At 47.9% G+C, this 19964-nt stretch overlaps 1 protein-coding gene across 23 annotated transcripts in view; it reads left to right on the forward strand.

The window, feature by feature from the left end:
* The first annotated feature begins 8625 nt into the window (after positions 1-8625).
* The window catches only part of PLEKHA7 (pleckstrin homology domain containing A7), a 218193-nt gene continuing 206854 nt past the window's right edge, over positions 8626-19964 (forward strand). For 8 of the 23 annotated variants that reach the window (XM_072725493.1, XM_072725505.1, XM_072725491.1 and 5 more), the window contains exons 1-3: positions 8629-8873; positions 8965-9041; positions 9130-9187. In XM_072725493.1, the coding sequence (XP_072581594.1) occupies positions 8650-8873; positions 8965-9041; positions 9130-9187 (359 nt within the window). In that variant the 5' untranslated portion in view covers positions 8629-8649. Of the gene's footprint in view, positions 8874-8964; positions 9042-9129; positions 9188-19964 lie in introns of all 23 variants that reach the window. The other 15 variants (XR_011995085.1, XM_072725487.1, XM_072725489.1 and 12 more) reach the window with 5 other exon arrangements.

The following is a 19964-nucleotide window of genomic DNA, read 5'->3' on the forward strand; positions in this document are numbered from 1 at the left end:
TATCTTTTGAGATATGGTGTTTATTATTTTTTCCGTGTCCATTTTATAATTGAGGGAAAATAAAAGTATGCACACACCACATACACACAGAAAATAAGAATTTTCATGCTACGCAAAGATAAATGCTTTGTCAGGATTTTGGTATAGGACTTGCAGTCTTTCCCCCAATATTTCCAGACCTCACCAACTAAGGTATCCAGAACCTTACTTTCGGACTATGGGTGACATTCCTTCTGTTTCTTTACTACCTATGTCTTTTTATTTATTTTTTATTTTTTTTAAGATTTTATTTATTCATTCATGAGAGACACACACAGAGAGAGAGAGAGAGAGAGAGAGAAAGAAAGAGAGAGGCAGAGACACAGGCAGAGGGAGAAGCAGGCTCCATGCAGAGAGCCCGACGTGGGACTCGATCCTGGGTCTCCAGGATCACGCCCTGAGCTGCAGGCAGGGGCTAAACCACTGAGCCACCCAGGGATCCCTGTCTTTTTATTTTTTAAAAAGATTTTATTTAAGCGATCTCTACATCCAACATGAGGCTTGGACTCAAAATCCCAAGATCATGAGTCACATGTTCCACTGACTGAGCCAGCCAGGTGACCCTTTTAATTTAAAAACTTAAAAAAAAAAAAAATTTGAGTGTAGTTGACACACAAACTTACATTGGTTTCAAACATATAAAATAGTGATTCAATAAGTGTATACATTATGCTATGCTCACCATAAGTGCTATGCTCACCACAAGTGTAGCTATCATTTGTCACCATACAATGCTATTAAAATATCTTTAGGTGCCACCTAAAATATCTTTGGGTGGCACAGTTGGCTAAGTGTCTGACTCTTGGTTTTGGCTCAGGCGGTGATCTCAGGGTTGTGGGATCAAGCCCCAATGTCAGGCTCTGCAGAGTCTGCCTGAGACTCTCTTTCTCTTTCCTCTTGTCCCTTCCACTCTGCTCTCTCTTAAACAAACAAACAAACAAACAATCTTTGACTGTATTCCCTATGCTGTGACTTTTATTCCCATAACTGGAAGCTGGATCTCCCACTCCCCATAACCCATTTTGCACATCCTCCCATCACCTTCCCCTCTGCCAACCATCAGTTTGTTTGCTGTATTTATAGTTCTGATTCTGCTTTTTGTTTATTCATTTGTTTTGCTTTTTAGATTCCACAAACGAGTGAAATTATATGGTATTTGTCTTTCTCAGCCTGATTTATTTCACTTACAATACCCTCTAGGTCCATCCATGTGTTGCAAATGGCGTGACCTCATCCCTTTTATGGCTGTGTAATATTCCATGCTGTGTGTGTCTGTAATCTCTTCAATGTTTATCTTTTATTCTTTTTATTTATATATACATATAAATATATATAACATATATATTTATCTTTCATTCTATTAATGTGGCATATCACATTTATTGATTTGTATATGTTGAGCCACCCTTGCATCCCATAGATAAATCCCACTCAATCATGATATATGATCCTGAATTAGGTTTGCTAATATTTTGCTGAGAAATTTTGCATTTATATTCACCAGGCTATTGGCCTGTGGCTTTCTTATAATGTTCTTTTTTTTAAATACTTTATTTATTTATTCATAGACACAGCTAGAGAGAAAGAGGCAGAGACACAGGCAGAAGGAGAAGCAGGCACCATGCAGGGAGCCTGACGTGGGACTCCATCCCAGGTCCCCAGGATCACGCCCCCGGCTGCAGGCAGCGCTAAACCGCTGCGCCACCGGGGCTGCCCTCTTATAATGTTCTTATCTGGCTTTGGTACCAGGGTAATGCTGGCATCTTAAAATGAATTTGGGAGTATTCTCTACTATTCAATCTTTTTTTTTTTTTTTTTTTTTTGAAGAGTTTGAGAAGGACTGGTGTTAACTCTTCTTTAAAAGTTTAGTAGAGGGATCCCTGGGTGGCGCAGTGGTTTGGCGCCTGCCTTTGGCCCAGGGCGCGATCCTGGAGACCCGGAATCGAATCCCACGTCGGGCTCCCGGTGCATGGAGCCTGCTTCTCCCTCTGCCTGTGTCTCTGCCTCTCTCTCTCTCTCTGTGACTATCATAAATAAATAAAAATTTATAAAAAAAATAAAAATAAAAATAAAAGTTTAGTAGAGGGATGCCTGGGTGGCTCAGTGGTTGAGCATCTGCCTTCAGCCCAGGGAGTGATCCTGGAGTCCTCGGATACAGTCCCACATCAGGGTCTCTGCATGAAGCCTGCTTCTCCCTCTGCCTCTCTCTCACTCTTTCTCTCTGTCTCTCATGAATGAATAAATAAAAATAAAAATAAATAAAAGTTTAGTAGAGGGGCAGCCCAGGTGGTTCAGCGGTTTAGTGCCGCCTTCAGCCCAGGGCATGATCCTGGAGATCCGGGATCAAGTCCCATGTCAGGCTCCCTGCATGGAGTCTGCTTCTCCCTCTGCCTGTGTCTGTGCTTCTGTCTCTGTCTCTGTGTCTCTCATGAATAAATAAATAAAATCTTTAAAAGTTTAGTAGAATTCACCATGGAAACCTTCTGGTCCTAGGCCTTTCATAGTTGGGAGATTTTTGATTACTGATTCAATCTTCTTACTTGCTATTAGTCTATTCAGATTTTCTATTTCTTCATGCTTAAGTCTTGGTAGATCGTATGTTTCTAGGAATTTATCATTTCTTCTGGATTATCCAATTTGTTGGCATATAACTGTTCATAGTAGTCTCTTAAGATTTATTATATTTGTAAAGTTGTAGTGTCTTCTTTTTCATTTCTAAATTTGAGCCTTTTTTACCTTAGTCTAGGTAAAGATTTGTCAATTTTGTTTATCTTTTCAAAAAAGTAGCTCTTAATTTCAATGATCTTTTTTTATTGTTTTTTGGCCTTTATTTCATTTATTTCTGCTTTGATCTTTGTTATTTCATTCCTTCTCCTAAATTTGAGCTTAGTTTGCTATTTTGATTTGTTTTTGACCCATATTTGTTCAGGAGTATATTATCTATTTATTAAAAAAATTTTTTTTAATTGAATAAAGTCTATCCCCAGCATGGGACTCAGACTCATGACCTGGAGATCAAGAGCTACACACTCTACTAACAGCCAGCCTGGTGCTCCAGGAGTTTTTGTTTTGTTTTAAGATTTATTTATTTGAGAGAGAGAGAGAGAGATAGAGAAGGGAAGGGCAGATGGGGAGGGAAAGAGAGAATCTCAAGCAGACTCCCCACTGGTGTGGGGCTCAATCTCATGACCTTGAGATCATGACCATAGCTGAAATCGACCTTTAACTGACTGAGCCACCTAGGCACATCAGGAGTATTTTATTTAATTTCCATATATTTACTAATTTTTCAGCTTTTCTCCTCTTACTGATTTCTAGTTTCACATCATTGGGGTCAGAAAAGATACTTGATATGATTTGAATCTTCTTAAATTTGCTACGACCTGTTTTGTGACTTACCACATGATCTCTTCTGGAGAAGGATCTGTGTGCACTTGACATGAATGTGTGTTCTGCTGCTGTTAGATGGAATGTTCTATAAATATTAGGTCCATTTGGTCTAAAGTATCATTCAAGCTCATTGTTTCATTATTGATTTCCTGTCTGGGTGATCTATCCATTGTTCAAAGTGTGGTATTGAAGTTCCCTGCTATTATTATATTGTCTATTTCTCCCTTCGGATCTGTATTTGCTTAATATACTTAGGTGGTCTAATGTTGGGTGCATATATATTTATAATTATTTTCTTGATAAATTGCCCCTTTATCATAAAATCTTTATTTTATTTATGATCTTCTTTGTCTCTTGTTGCTGTTTTGGGTTTAAGATCTATTCTACCCCTGCTCTCTTTCAGTTTCCACCTACACGGAATTATCTTTCCCCAATCCTTCACTGTGAGCCTATGTGTGTCTTTACAGCTGAAATAAGTTTCTTGTAGGCACTGTATAGTTGGGTCTTGTTTTTTTATTTTAATTTTTAAAATTAAAAAAACTGTAATTTATTTTTAAAATATTTTATTTATTTATTCATGAGACACACACACACACAGAGGAAGAGACACAGGCAGAGTGAGAAGCAGGCTCCATGCAGGGAGCCCAATGTGGGACTCAATCCCGGGGCTCCAGGATCATGCCCTGAGCCAAAGGCAGATGCTCAACCACTGATCCACCCAGGCATCCCAAGTTTTTTGAAAAGATTTTATTTATTCATGAGATATACATAGAAAAAGGCAGAGACATAGGCAGAGGGAGAATCAGGTTCCCTGCGGGGAGCCCGATGTGGGACTTGATCCTGGGTCCCTGGGATCATGCTCTGAGTTGAAGGCAGATGCTCAACCACTGAGCCACCCAGGAGCCCCTATTTAATTTATTTTTTAAAAAGATTTCTCAAAAAAATAAAATAAAAAATAAAAAATAAGATTATTTATTTTAGAGAGAGTGAGGGGAGGAGCAGAGGGAGAGAATCTTTAGGCAGACTTCCTGCTGAGCATGGAGCTGGACTTGGGGCTTGATCTCACAACCCATGAGATCACGACCTGAGCCAAAACCAAGAGTCAGATGCTCAACTACTGAGTCATTCAGGCACCCAGGGATCACATCCTGAGCCGAAGGCAGATGCTCAACCACTGAGCCACCCAGGTGTCCCCCATTATTTCTTTAAATAAGCTTTCTCCCCACTTCTCTCTCTGGAACTGCATAATTCATAAATTATTTCTTTTGATGTTATGCCATAATTTCATGTAGGTTGTCTTCACTCTTTTTTTTTGTTCTCCTCTGACTGGATAATTTCAAAGTTCGTATCTTTTTTGTTTTCTTTAAAGATTTAATTTATTTATTCATGAGAGACACTGAGAGAGGGAGGCAGAGACACAGGCCGAGGAAGAAGCCGACTCCTCGTGGGGAGCCCAATGCTTGGGCATACATACTTGATCCCGGGACCAGGGGATCACACCTTGAGCCAAAGGCAAATGCTCAACTGCTGAGTCACCCAGGCATCCCTCAAAGTTCCTATCTTCTAACTCACAGATTCTTTCTTCTTGATCCATCCTGATGTTGATATATTTTTTTAAAGATTTATTTATTTGAGAGAGAGGTGGGGGAGGGTAGAGGGAGAGGGAGAGAGAGAGTCCCAAGCAGACTGTGCTGAGCAGAGAGCTCAACACTTGACCCAGAAATTATGACCTGGGTGGAAACTAAGAGTCCGTGGCTTAATTGTGCCACTCAGGCACCCCCTGTGGATGGTTTCTTTTCTCTCTCTCTCTTTTTTTAAGATTTTATTAATTTATTCATGAGAGACAGAGAAAGAGAAAGAGACATAGGCAGGGGGAGAAGCAGGCTTCCCACAGGGAGCCTGATGCTGGACTCGATCCCAGGACCCCGGGATCACACCCGGGGCCGAAGGCAGACGCTCAACTGCTGAGCCACCCAGACACCCATGTTGATGGTTTCTATTTCATTCATTGTATCTTCAGCTCCAGAATCTTTTTTTTTTATGATTTCTATCTGTTAAACTCATTTTGTTCATGTATTGTTTTCCTGATTTCATTGAATTATCTGTTTTCCTTTAGCTCATTGAGTTTCCTTAAAACAGGTATTTCAAATTATCTATTGAGTAAATTGTAGGTCTCCATATTGAGATTGATTACTGAAAGATTATTGTGATCTCAAGTTTTGTATTGCTGTTTCTGTGTTTGAAATGGCAGTGACCTCCTCTAGTATTTAGTAACTGCCATCTTTTTTTTTTTTTTTAAAGATTTTATTTATTTATTCATGAGAGACAGAGAGAGAGAGAGAGGCAGAAACACAGGCAGAGGGAGAAGCAGGCTCCATGCAGGGAGCCCGATGTGGGACTTGATCCTGGGACTCCAGGATCATGTTCTGGGCCGAAGGCAGACACTCAACTGCTGAGCCACCCAGGCATCCCTGCTCCCTATGCATTAATAGTGGTATACCAGGGCAGCCTGGGTGGCTCAGCGGTTTATCACCCCCTTCAGCCCAGGGCCTGATCCTGGAGATCCAGGATGGAGTTCCCCGTCAGGCTCCCTGCACGGAGTCTGCTTCTCCTTCTGCCTCTCTCTCTCTCTCTCTCTCTCTCTGTGTGTGTGTGTGTCTCATGAATAAATAAAATCTTAAAAAAAAAAAGAATTAAAAAATAGTAGTATACCATATACCCAGTTCTGCATCTTGCATTCTATTTAATATCTTGGAGACCACTCCACATCAGTATATAGACATCTAGCTCATTCTTTCTTTCTTTTTTCTTTTTTTAAAGATTTTATTTATGACAGACAGAGAGAGAGAGAGAGAGAGAGAGAGAGAGAGAGGCAGAGACACAGGCAGAGGGAGAAGCAGGCTCCATGCAGGGAGCCCAACGTGGGACTCGATCCTGGGACTCTAGAATCACACCCCGGGCTGAAGGCGGCACTAAACCCCTGAGCCACCAGGGCTGCCCAGCTCGTTGTTTCTAACAGTAGCATAGCCTCCCATTGTAGGAGTATGACATAATATAATTAACCTTTTCTTTTCTATTTAATTGAAGCATAATTGACACATGACATTATATTAGTTTCAGGCGTACAACATAATGACATATATCATGTCAATTTGTGTTTTTCCTCCATATAATGACATATCATTATAAGATAATGACAATATATTAATTTTAGGTGTACATCAATATATACAAATAATATTGCAAAATATCACAATAAGTCTAGTTAACATCCATCACCATACAAACCTATTCTTTTTTGATAGACATTTAGGTTGTGTGGAATCCTTTATTAACTATCAGCTGTGCTGCAGCGAATACACTGGTACACAGGTCTTTGTGTCTCTGTGTGAGCACCAATGTAAGATAAATTTCTAGTAGTGGAATGGGTAGGTCAAAAAAGTATATGCATTTAAGTTGTAATAGCTGTTGCCAAATTACCTTCAAAGAGGCAACCATTTTATAATCCCACCAACAAAGAAGGTCTTTCTCTACAATGCACATTTTTTTTTTTTTTTTGCCAATATGATATCTAAAAACTAGTATCTCTCACCTTAACTTTAATCTGCATTTCTCCTATTAGGAGGTGGCTGAGTATCCTTTCATTTGTTTAGAATCCACTTGTATTACTTTTATTTTAAATTAATATTTAAGAATAAAAACACAACTTTCTCGTTGTCATTTGCTGAAGAACCTCCTCAAAGGCAGGAGGCCCCCTCAAACAAGTATTCAGTGGTCAAGTGTTCAGTGGTCTCCACAATCACACCAACTCCCTTTTTTTTTTTTTTTTAACTCATAACAGTCTCCTTCCCCAACACCACTGTCTTCTCAAGGAAGGGCACCTCTATGATCTCTTCAACATCCCATACCCTTCCCAAGAGCCTGTGTTTGCTCTCCCATCCTTTCCCTCTGGGGTGCTCTCTTCTCTTTCAAACCTGAGCATTCTTTCTGGGCACAACTGGTTTCCACCTGCCTGGGGTGCTTTTCCTAATAACAGTGCCGAGGCTACCTAGAGTCCCCTGGGAGCCTCTCCCCACCCACTGCAGCCTATATCTCTGGAAGGTTGGGCTTGACATCTCCCAGAGTCTAGCTTCCCCTCTGTCCACGGTCAGCATACAGGGGTGCCAGCGTGGAGTGTGCCTTAGGCACTTTTCCAGCATTTATTGAATGTGTACAAGAGTCAGGCACTGCTCTAAGCACCGGGAATGTGGCAGTATATGAGACAGAACTAGGTCCCTCCTCTCCTCCCTCTGACATTCTAGCGTGTTGCTGGTAGCTCAGTCTACAACACAGGCAATAAGCACACACACGCACAAGAAGGCCAACTAAGTATATACACGTAATGCAATAGACAGTGGAGGGAGGAGGGAAGAGGTCCCCTTTGGAGCAAAGGGGTCAGGGGAGGGATCCCCCAGGAGCTGAGATTCCAGCATAGGCTTGACTGTGAGAAGGCTCCAGCCATGTAAAGAACTTTCCAGAGGCCCCACGAGAGGCCCAGTCTGGCGCGTCTGCTCTTCTAAAGATAGAGGAGATGCAGCCGGTCCACGGCGTCTGTCACTTGACAGGAACTAAAGGCAGACAGAAGCCTGGGATCCAAGCAACTTCGGGGCTGTGTGTGTGTGGGGGGGGGGGGGGGGGGCACTGCACCCTCCTTCTTCATCTCCCAGCTGCAAACCTGGGGAAACAAAATCACGCTTGGCCTGGCCGGGTACTAATGGGCCACCTGCGGGGGGCCAGGGGCCAGCGAAGCACTTTCCAGCGTTGTGACTTCATATGCTCTACACGACAATCCCTCGTGATACTTACTATAAACTTTATTTTACAGCGGAAGGAAAAAAAAAAAAAAAAAAAAGAAACAAAAACCAACCACCGAGGCTGCCCAATATGGATGCAACCTGTTTGGGTCTGCGCGGGTCGGAAAGCGGAGCGCGGTTTCCTGGGGGCAGGAGGTCCGCGGTGGGGGCCGGGGCGCACCTGCTCTCCGGAGTTTGCCCGCCGCGCCCCGGGCCCCTCCCGGGTCTCGGCGGGGCCGCGGGGCAAAGGGGCGCGCGGCGGGCGGCGGGCGGCGGGCTGGGGGCGGGGACGGGGACGGGGACGGCGCGGGGACAAAGGCCGCGGCCGCCGCGCTCGGGTCGGGCCGTGCGGGCGCTCGGGGCTCCCGGGACCTCGCCGCGCGCCGCGATGGAGCGCCCCGGGGCGCCGCGGGGGCCCGCGCAGGCCGAGCCCGCCGCCCCGCCCCCTCCGCCCCCGCCTCCCCCGCCCCCTCCCCCTCTCCCCGCGGCGGCGGCGGCGGCGGGGGCGGCTCCGCGCTCGGCGAACATGGCGGCGGCGGCGGTCGGGCGGGACACTTTACCTGAGCACTGGTCCTACGGCGTGTGCCGGGACGGCCGCGTCTTCTTCATCGAGTGCGGCGCGGGGGCGCGGGCGGGGGCGCGGGGCGCGGGGCGGGCGCCCCCGGCGCGGCGGCGGCGCTAACAGGTGCACCTCTCTCCGCAGCGACGAGCTCCGCCGCACCACCTGGCTGCACCCGCGCACCGGGGAGCCCGTCAACTCGGGCCACATGATCCGCTCAGGTGGGGGCCGGGCCGGCGGGGGGCGCGGGGCTGGGGCGCTGGGGGGGGCCCGGGGCTCCAGTTTGACCCCCTCTCTTGCTTCCCGCAGACCTGCCCCGCGGCTGGGAGGAGGGCTTCACGGAGGAGGGCGCCAGCTACTTCATCGAGTGAGTGGCCCGCGCGCCGCGCCGCGCCCGCACCTGTGCGCGGGGCCCCCGCCGTCCCCGCCCCGCGCGGCCCGGGCGGCTTGGCGCGCTCTGAGCCGCGGCCGCTCCCCGCGGGGGTCCTGGGCGCGGGGCCCGGGCGGGGCCGCAGGCTGCCCCTCCCCCCGGCACCCCGGGTCCTGCACCCGGGCGGGATTCGGGCGCGGGGTTAGGGCCCCGGGCGGCGGCGAGCGGCCCCGGTGGAGCTAGGACTTGCGCCCGGGGTCCCGGACGGAGGGCGGCGGGGGGAGGCGCGGGGAACCTCCCCTGGAGAGGACTCGGGCGTCCACCTGGTTCCTGGGGCGACGGTGCAGCGTCGGGACCGCGCCCCCTCCCGGTCTGGAGCGCGGGCCCGCGGGGTGCGGGGTGCGGTGGGGGCGGGGAGGGAGCCCCTCGGCCCGTGGTGCTCCTCGGACACCCCGCGGCGCCCGGCGGGACGGTCACTCCTGCCCCCTGGAGCCGAGCGGGACTCGTTCAGGAAAAGCCCGCGAGCGTCGCGCGCCGCCGGTGGCCGCGGACCCGGCGTGCGGAGCTGGGGCCGTGGGGCGCTAAGTTAGGGCCCCGCCCCGCCGCCCCGGCGCTGCGGCCCGAACTTTCCCGCGCGCGGCGGGTACCTGTTGTTTCTCTGCAACACGCCGGCGCGCTCGCCAGTCGATCCCCTGCGGTCGGAAGCTGCGCTTGGTCCTCCGCCCGGGGCCTGGCACAGAGTAGGCCCTCGGGAAATCCTTGTGTGCGGATTGAACGAACTAGCCGAGGGCTGGACGGTGGTCTGACAAGTAGCGTTACTTGGGGGGGAGGGGGGCTGCGAGTCAGAGTTGCTTTCTCCACCAGCTCGAAGCACTGCTAGTCCGCAGTAGAGCAGCGTAGTCGGAACTTGATGGTCTCAGAAGATCCTGGATCCTCCCTCCCTACTTTGGGCTCTTGCAGGATGTTTGAAATCCTGGTGGGTGAGATTTATACACCTGAACACTAGGGCTCTGGCTGGGGTCCTGCCTCATGTCTGTGTTTGAGAGAGAAGTTGGGGAGCTGGTGAAGACCTCAGAGCCCCTCAGTCATGGGCCTGGCTGGTCATAACTGCATTTATTGGTGTTTATTAGATTTCTCCTCGTGTGCCACACATTATTCTAAGCATTGGAACCACAGAAGTGAGTAAGGCAGACAAGGTCTGGATGCTCAGGGGGCTTGCAGCCTAGTGGGGAGAGGGAGCAGAAAATAAGTTAAAGACCAATAGGGCAGCCCCGTGGCTCAGCGGTTTAGCGCCGCCTACAGCTCAGGGTGTGATCCTGGAGACCCGGGTCGAGTTCCACCTCCAGCTCCCTGCATGGAGCCTGCTTCTCCCTTTGCCTGTGTCTGTGCCTCTCTCTCTCTCTCTGTCTCTCGTAAATAAATAAATAAAATCTTAAAAAAAAAAAGAATAATGTCCATGGTGACTACTGTGCAGAAAATTAAAATAACATAGTGTGATATCAAGTGACTGAGTAGTGGTGTTGGATTGAGAGGTCAGTACTGGTGTTTCTGAATAGGTGACATTTACGGTAAAATTTGAATGATAGGGAAGAGCCATCTTTGTGTTGATGAGACGGCAAAGCATTTCTGGAGGAGACCAGCCAGGGCAAGGGCTTTAAGGCAGAAAGAGCTTCAAGTTCAAAGAACCGAGAGGCCAGTGTGGCTGGAATGTGGTGAGCAAGGGAGAAAGTAGCAAGAGAAGAGGTTACAGATAGGAGAGAGCAAATGGTGTAGGACTTTATGAGCCAGGGCAGGGAGTTTTTAAACTTTATTCTAAGCCCAGTGGGAAATCACTGGGGGGAGGGGGTTAAGCAGAGGAGCAATGTGATTTGATATGCATTTTTAGAAAGATCATGCTACCTGCTGTATAGTGGACTCTGTGGAGGTGGGTAACTGTAGCGGGCAGGATAGTAGTAGCGGGTTGTTGCTGTAGTCCAGGCAAGAGTACATGATGACTTGACTGAGGGTGTGGCCCTGCAGATGAAGGGAAGTGGTCATATTCAGGCTTGTTGATTTGGATGCAGTCTGTGAGAGGAAGAGTAAAGACGACTCCCAGAGGCTTGAGCACCTGAGTGGATGGTACTCATATCACTCAGATGGGAGGGCTGGGGGGAGGAGCAGCTTTGGAGTGAGGGAGCGCATAGGATCTTGTCTTGACATTTGAGATATGAGTATGTCAGGTAGTCGGATGGATGTATCTGAAGCTCAGAAGAGAGAGAGAGAGGACTGCAGAGGTGTATTTGAGTATTATAGGTGGTATTCAAGGCCACAGGATTAGTTGAACTCACCTTGGAAGAGAGTGTAGACAGGAAAGATGACCTAAGCCTTGGGACATAGCAGTGTTTAGAGGTTGGGAAAAGAGGTGGATCTAGCAAAGGAGATTGAGAAGTTAGGAGAAACCCCAGTAGAATTAGGGGTTCATAGAAGCTTAAAGGACAGAACCTGACTGGAGTAGGTGGATGGGAAAATATGGGGTGCAGAGTTGGGGTGATAAGTACAGGTGAACCTTTCGGGTAATTTTCTTATGAAGAGGGTTTGAGACATTCACTGAGGATTGGAGAGGTTGTGGGTTTGAGGTGGGGGAGGTGTCCTGTTTATTTAGTGGGGAAATGGGAGAGCATGTTTTGTTCCTTGGGAATGATCCAGTAGAGAGAGAGAAATGGATGATGCAGGAAGGAGATAGGGCAGTTCCTGGAGCAGTGTCTCTGACAAGATGAGAGTGGAGATCCAGGGCTTAGGTTTCAGTGGTCCCAGCTGGGAACAGGGCCTTTTTTTTTTTTTTTTTAAGATTTTATTTATTTATTCATGAAAGACTCACAGAGAGAGGCGGAGACACAGGCAGAGGGAGAAGCAGGCTCCTCGGAGGCAGCTTGATGTGGGATCCCAGGACCCTGGGATCACACCCTGACCTGAAGGTGGATGCCCAACCACTGAGCCACCCAGGCATCCTGGGAACAGGGCCTTTCATCTGCATGACAGGAGGGAGGGATGCCCATGCCAGAGCCCATGCTAGGAGGTTGGCAGGCTTGGTGAGGGGAGATGTGGGTATTTCTGTCTGATGGTATCTGTCTTTTCTATGAAGTTCTAGGCTGGGGGAGTACTAAGTCTTGAGCTGGGGGCCTTGAGGGCTGGGTAGAACTCTGTCAGCCATTGCCACAGCCCCCTGACCTTCTCTCTTTTGCTGACTCTTCTGTGGTGACTCCGTGAAGTTCCTAGTGATTATCCTATAGCAAGCCCTGGCTCCCCACTCCCCAGGGTCATCCCAGGCCTAGGGGAAAGCAGCGTGTGACAGGTCTCCGGCCTTCAAAGGCCAGCCATACAGGGGGGCTGGGACACTGTGGCAGCCAACTGTGTTTCTGGCTCCTTCTGAGACAACTTTTTTTTTTTTTTAAAGATTTTATTTATTTATTCATGAGACACACACACAGAGAAGCAGAGACATAGGCAGAGGGAGAAGCAGGGTCCTTATAGGGAGCCTGATGTGGGACTCTATCCTGGGACCCCAGGATCACGACCTGAGCCGAAGGTGCCCCCTGAGACAACTTCTTGAGAGACTGAGGGTTTGGGAGTAATTGTTCTCCTTTTCCTTACATAAAAAATCAGTCAGTCAGCTTTCTTAGATTTGCTGTGATAATTTCGGGGGGTCTGTCTATTTTTGGGGGGTCTTCTAATGTGGTTCAGTTAGAGGGACAAAGCATTGGGACAGCTGGTTTTATTTTCCCCAGTGGGTCCTTGGTCTGGAAAGTTGTGTAAGGTTTTCAGGATGTATCACTTGCTCCTGATATTTAGTGGATGTTTGGTACTCTTCAGTGTACATTTCTTTCTTTCTTTATTTTTTACAGTTTCTTTTAATACAAGGTTCTTTAACTCTGCTGTACTTAAGAAAATCCAGTCTCATGACCCTGAGCTCAAGAGCCTCATGCTTTACCAACTGAGCCAGCCTCCCCGGAGTACATTTTTAAGCAGAAAAACTTGAGCTAAGGCAGGTGCATTTTAATTTTGATTTCTGCACTTGAGTTCAATTTTGGATTAGGGGCAAAACATAAAAGGAGTTTACTGCTGGTTCCCCTAATTCTAGACTTGGTGATGCTGATATCCTCTTTAAGAAGACTTATACTCTAGGAGCACCTGGGTGACTCAGTTGGTTAAGCCTCTGCCTTTGGCTCAGGCCATGATCCTGGGGTCTTGGGATTGATCCCCACATGAGGCTCACTGCTCAGTGGGGAGTCTGCTTCTCCCCCTGCCCCTCTCTCTTTCTTGCTTTCTCTCTCTCTCTCTCAAATAAATAAATAAAATCTTTTTAAAAATATTTATTTATTCATGAGAGAGAGAGAGAAAGAGACAGAGGCAGAGACACAGGCGGAGGGAGAAGCAGGCTCCATGCAGGGAGCCTGATGTGGGACTCGATTCCGGGTCTCCAGGACCACACCCTGGGCCGAAGGTGGTGCTAAACCGCTGAGCCACCTGGGCTGCCCAAGACATTAATTATTAATTAGTAAAAGAAATTCGGCAGAGGAGCCTTTTCAAATATGAGATCCATGAGGGTAAAGTTCTAGAACAGGCCTTGTGAGGAAGAGTGTTAGCACTGGGCTGGTTTTCGGGGGTTTTGTGGCACTCTGTGGGTTGGGTTCTCCTTACAGCAGGCTTTGTATAGGTCCTGAGTCAATAAAGAGGATGAATGGAGAGAAGAGGGGGTGTTGGCCACCCTGTCTGGACCAAGGTTGTCACTTGAAGACTGGTACCCTGTTCTACATCTCTGAGACTTGGTGCTGGGCTCTGAATAGGGTCTTGGTATTTATTGAAGCAGTAGTGTTTTAAGGGACTCAGTGAGTTCAGTAGTTATTCCAGGTTTTAGAAAACTTGCTGGGGAGGAGATCAGGGGTTAGGAGAGGCTGGGTAAGGTGACAGAAGCAAAGCAACTAGGAACCATGCCTGTCAAGGCTGGTTCTTGGATCCCAGCCCTCCTGGAGATAGTTGCTTGCTGCCAAGAACAGCACTTGAAGGAAGAACCTGGCCTCCTGTGGCTCATTCACCTCATAACCTCATGCTCTGCATCTGGGGAATGGGACATCTGTTGGCATTCCCTCCCTAATTCTCTCCCTCCCTGGTTGCCAGGCCCTGGAGTCCTCTGTGAGTTGGCTCCAGGGTCTGGGCAGAAAGCAGCTGATTACACAAGGTCTCTTCTAACTTTAAGTCCCTTGGTTTTAGCTTTAGAGATTTGCAGGGGCATCCTATGTAGGTGTCATTCTCCTTGTGGGTGTCCAGCCCCAAGTGAGGCCAGTGAGGCTCTTGGGAAAGACATTTCTGAGGCTTAGACCAAGACTGACTTTTCCCTCTCTAGTTCTTTGGACCACAGCAGGTCCTGTGTGGCTACATGATTTGCAGGACTCAGTGAAAAAAGAAAGTGCAAGGCTACTTGTTCTAAAAACCTGGAAAAAGGTGCCACTAAAGATATTAAAGTGTAAACCTTTTCCCTTTCTTCTGTAGTTTCCCCCCCCCCAGTTTTTCATGGTGTTTTTAAATTTTGCTATTCAAAGTCATTCTAAGTTAAAAAAAAAAAAATCAAATTATTAGCATGACTCTCAGGTTCATCTCTGTTTTGTGGAATATTTTGAATGCAAACATCTGGGTGATGACCTTGTGTGCTGAGCCACCACCAGCACCACCATGCTTACTGCAAGATAGCACAAGGTAAGAGTACTGGTTCTCAGTCTCTCCTGGACAGGCATGAGGAGCAGGGAGGCTGTGTGGGGCTTGGGGTTCTAGGTACCTGGGAATAGGTAGTTAAGACCTTGTCCCATAGAGGCAGGGAGTTGGGACCACTCTTGAGCCAAGGCTTTAAGCCTCCTTCAGAAGAGTTACTTTTCTAGAGATAATGCTAAGTATGTACAGTGTGTTTTTGTATTCAGCAAACCCATTTTCTCTGAAATTAAAAGGAAAGAGGAATTGGGGAATGAAGACTAAACCAGGGAAGACAGAAGGTCCAGAGGGGTACCCCAATGGGGCGTAGGCACCAAGTACAGAAGGCCCTTTGGAAAAGTCTGTAAATACTGGAAGGCCCAGGAAGGTCCCCTCTTGAGATTTAATTATGCCATCATCCAAGGGACAGTCTTCCAGGCCCCCCCTTTATTTCCTGTCTGCCACATTTTTCTCCCCAGAGAAATGTAAAACTTCATGTTAGTGGAATTCGTCTTGTAGAGTGCCAAACTGTTGGTTCATTTATTTGCCCTCTTTCTCATTTGTCATCTTTCTCATTGCCGGGCACAGCAGTTCCAGAAACTTGATTTCAAACCAGAAAGCAACAATTCTGCAAAGAATTTCTGGGAAATGGCAGCTCACATCTATTTAAAATGGAAATGCTGAAACCTCTTGTTGAAGGTTAAGAAAAGCTTCCCCCAGCTTGGCCAGTTTTGGCATAATCCCACACTTTACGTTTCATTTCCTGGTTGTTTTATCAAGAGTGAAAACTGGCTCAGGGATTGAAGTGTTAGGTCCTATACAAAAGGAACAACAGCGGTGTTGTGCAGAAAGCAGAAGGAAGGATTAGGAGCCGTGATTTGTACCACGCTCTCAAAACCATCCCAGGAAAGATCTGGGAAAACCTCTTTAAGAGAAACGGTTGCAAGTTGCTCTTAAGGCTGTTTACCCCTGAGTGGGGTGTGCTTCAGAGAAAGGACAGGGGACGGTGGTGAGGAGAGGTGATATGCCCAATTTCCAGTGCTGTGTGTATGAAGAGGGTGTGTGGAGGTTTCACGTGCATTGGTGGAACTCTATTCTCATGATATTTATGGGAGGAAACTTTGGGCTTCTTAAACTAGGGCTTCGGGGGGATCCCTGGGTGGCGCAGCGGTTTAGGGCCTGCCTTTGGCCCAGGGCACGATCCTGGAGACCCGGGATCGAATCCCACGTTGGGCTCCCAGTTGCATGGAGCCTGCTTCTCCCTCTGCCTGTGTCTCTGCCTCTCTCTCTCTCTCTCTGTGTGATTATCATAAATAAATAAAAATTAAAAAAAAATAAAATAAACTAGGGCTTCGGGAAAATGGAGTCTACTTGAGAAAGCACATCAGAATGTGGACTGTTTGGTGATTTAATGAGGTGCTTGCTCCAGTTTTCCCATCTCTTCGGAAGACAGCATGGGTTAGAATCTCTGCTCAGTAAACTGGCATGGTGTCTTAGGTAAATATTGGCAGAGGGAGAAACACGGAGGAATATGGTTTTATTTGCCTGTTGCTTTTAAATGGCTGTCAAAACATTTGTTCCCAATTTTCTGAAATGACAAGTGTTTGGGGTTAATGTTTTATTGTTTACAGAGTGCTTCACGAACATTATCTGGTTGGAGGCTCACAGTTATTGCATTTTTTAGTGCAGAAAAGTGGGCTCAGAGCGATTAAGTGACTTCTTAAAGCCTCACGCTGTGTTAGTTCAGCCTCTTCAGAGTGCGGAGAAGAGGTGGACATGTGTTGTCTCAGGCCCGGGATTCTCAGACTTTGCAACCACAGCTGAGTGTCAGAAGAGGATGAAGGCGAACTTGCCTGGGAGATTGGATGGTAGGAAACGTCATCAAAATGTGGGTACTGGGATCCCTGGGTGGCGCAGCGGTTTGGCGCCTGCCTTTGGCCCAGGGCGCGATCCTGGAGACCCGGGATCGAATCCCACATCAGGCTCCTGGTGCATGGAGCCTGCTTCTCCCTCTGCCTGTGTCTCTGCGCCTCTCTCTCTCACTATCATAAAAAAAAAAAAAAAAATGTGGGTACTACCCAAAAATTCATGTAGACTTTACCCTTAGTTTAACTTATTATAAAATCTCTTTCCATATCTTCCATTAAGATCAGTGCTTTGGCAGGATGTATCATGTTCATTGTATGGCTTTGTGTTTTCCTGAACAGAAACATGTATTCCCGGGACACCAATTCCCCTGTTCATTTTTTTTTTTTTAAGATTTTATTTATTCATGAGAGACACACACAGAGAGAGAGAGAGAGAGAGAGAGAAAGGCAGAGACACAGGCAGAGGGAGAAGCAGGCTCCACTCAGGGAGCCTGATGTGGGATTCGATCCTGGGACTCCAGAATCATGCCCTGGGCTGAGGGCAGGCACTAAACCGCTGAGCCACCCAGGGATCCCTCCCCTGTTCATTTTAAGGGACAGGGGAGTGTGGGGACTGCTCATTGGCCTTCTAGCCTCTCTGGGCCATGCATCTCCAAAGGGGGATGTATAGGCCCTGAGGAAGACATTAGCAGCTATTGTGACTTTGGGTCATTTTTTGCCTGGACTGAGTTGTGTCAGACTTCCTCTGTCTCCCATCCAGCCTACTCTGGGTCACTTGGATGCTGGCTGGGTTTTTCTGGAAGCCAGAGCATAGCCAGGCAACTTTATCATGCAGAAAAATGTATAGGTACTGTGTATGTGGTGGTAGTGTGTGTGTGTGGAGGTGGTGTAGGAGCATTGGCTCTGGATTTCCAGCTTCTGACTCCAGTTCCACCAGTTATAGCTCCTTGTCCTTGGTAGGTTACCTACTCCCTTTAAGCCTTGCATCCTCACCAATGAAATGGGGATCAATGGGATTACATGAATTATTTAATGGAAAATGTGCCAAGAAAGTGCTAGTACAAATGCCCAGTAAATGTGAGTTTCTTTTGTACAACCACACAACTACGAGATGGGGTGGAAATGTGAATTCTGAATCCCAATTGCGTTCAACTGCTGCTGGAGAAATCTGGTACCCTCGAACTGGGGGTGCCTGGGTCAGGAGCATGCAAACTGTAGGACTCAACTCAGGATTTGGACCAATAAAAACTATAACCATTATGGTTATTAGAAGGATGTCCTCATTCTTGGGAGATACTGAAGTATCAGCTCTCAAAAGGTTGAGAGAAAACTGTGTGTGTGTGTGTGTGTGTGTGTGTGTTTGTTTTGAAGGGAGCAGATGATAGAGCAGATGGAGCAACGTGTTAACCATGGGTGAGGCTGGGTGAGGGGTGCTGTTCTTGCACTTTTTCACTAAGTTTAAAATGATTTCCAAATTAAAAATTAAAAAAACAACACTAACCTTGACCATCAGGGCTATGCTGTCCCAAGGCCACAGTACCTTGTCCAGGCTGCAGGGACCTAGGGACCAAGAGCCCAGGGTAATGAGGTGTGAAAACGCGCCTGAGTTGGCTGTTTCCTGGGCATTTAGAAGGCTGCACAGATGTCTGCTCTTTAATCTGGGTAGCCACCTGGTTATCGGCTCTGACTGCTGAAGGACAGACTTATGGTCTGGTACTGCCTGGGCCACAGATGTCAACAGTAATAATCTTCATGGTACTCTATAGTTGAAAAACACATACATTCCTTTTAGAGGCAGGTATTCTTATTATCTTATTAGCTTCATTTTACAGATCAAGCAGTGGAGGCTGGGGGAGGGACAGGGGTTAAAAGATCTAACTGATGCCAGAGCATCAGTAGGGGAGCTGGAACTTAGAACCTGAGTCATCTTGGCTCCACATTTGTGCACTGTTTCTACCATGGTGTCTTCTGACTCCCATCGCCACTCCCTCTATACTGAATCCTCCCCCCAAATTGGTCTTCTGTACTTTCCCTGACGACCCTTTGGGCCTCCTTCAGAAAGTCTCCTGCAGGGTAGATGAGTGATGGGTGGATTGGATGGTCCCTAGGCAGGACAGGGGGCAGGTCCCTGGTGCTCTGGGAGAGTGCCCCCCCCTCCCCGTACCATGTCAGCTGACCACAGCTTAGGGGCTGATGAGCCTCTTAAGCCTGCTTAGAGCCAGGCCGTCTCTTTCAGCTTCTGCCAGAAGAGTGTTTCCAGCGTCACGGCCAGTGTTCTCAGGGTTTCTCAGGGGCTTTTTCTGCCAAGGTTGAGCCCTCACCCTCTCGAGGTCTGACAGCTTGGAGTTAGCATGCAGTCTCTTTTAGAGGCTGCTGGCTGCCTGGAACAGTCAGCAGTGCAGGTGGGGTGCAGTGCGCTCAGGGGTGGAGGAGGCAGAGGGCCCATTCAAGCCCTCTACCCAGGCCCCTGGCTGCACAACCTCCAGTGTTCTCTCCCCCTGGTAAAGTGGGAGGTGAGACAGTCTCCTTCCCAGGAGGAGTAGAGCCAGAGCAACGTTGTAGGTTAGTGCAGTCACCTTTGCAATGATCATATCCTCTTTACTTACAAACTGTGTTGTCTGTGGATGTCCACAGATGGAACCAGTGGGCCACCTTGAAGAGTGGTGAACACCTTATTGGAGGGGCAGTTAAATGAGAGGCTTTTGTTCCAGGATTCATCTGTTGGGTCACCAGACTCTGATGAAGCATATGCTATATGCCAGTTTCCACACTGGGTGCTGTGAAGAGAAATAGCTAACATCATCTCTGCCCTTCAGCTGTGCCTAGTCCAGGAGGAGAGAGGGACACTAGACAATTTCAGTATAGGTGACTGGGGGTGGGGGCCCTGAGGACAGGCCCTAGGGAGCTTCAGAGGTTGAATGGGAGAAAGGCCAGGCAGCCATGGGGCAGAGCAATGGGCAGCCCAAGGCAAGAGAGGCCATTGAAGGGAAATTAGGAACTAGGGGCTGTGGGCGAAGGTAAAGTATGTGTGTGCTTGTCTGTGTCTTGAAGAGCCCGGTGCTGAGTTGAGGCATAGGGATTGGTTCTGGATAATACTCTTCACTAGTAGCTGGGCTTCAGAAGAGTGGTGTAATTGGGGATATTGTCCTATGGGTTCCCCGACTCCCGTGTCTGAGGGGTGATGCTGC

This window comes from Vulpes vulpes, chromosome 11 (assembly GCF_048418805.1).
Source record: "Vulpes vulpes isolate BD-2025 chromosome 11, VulVul3, whole genome shotgun sequence".
Lineage (NCBI taxonomy): Eukaryota > Metazoa > Chordata > Mammalia > Carnivora > Canidae > Vulpes > Vulpes vulpes.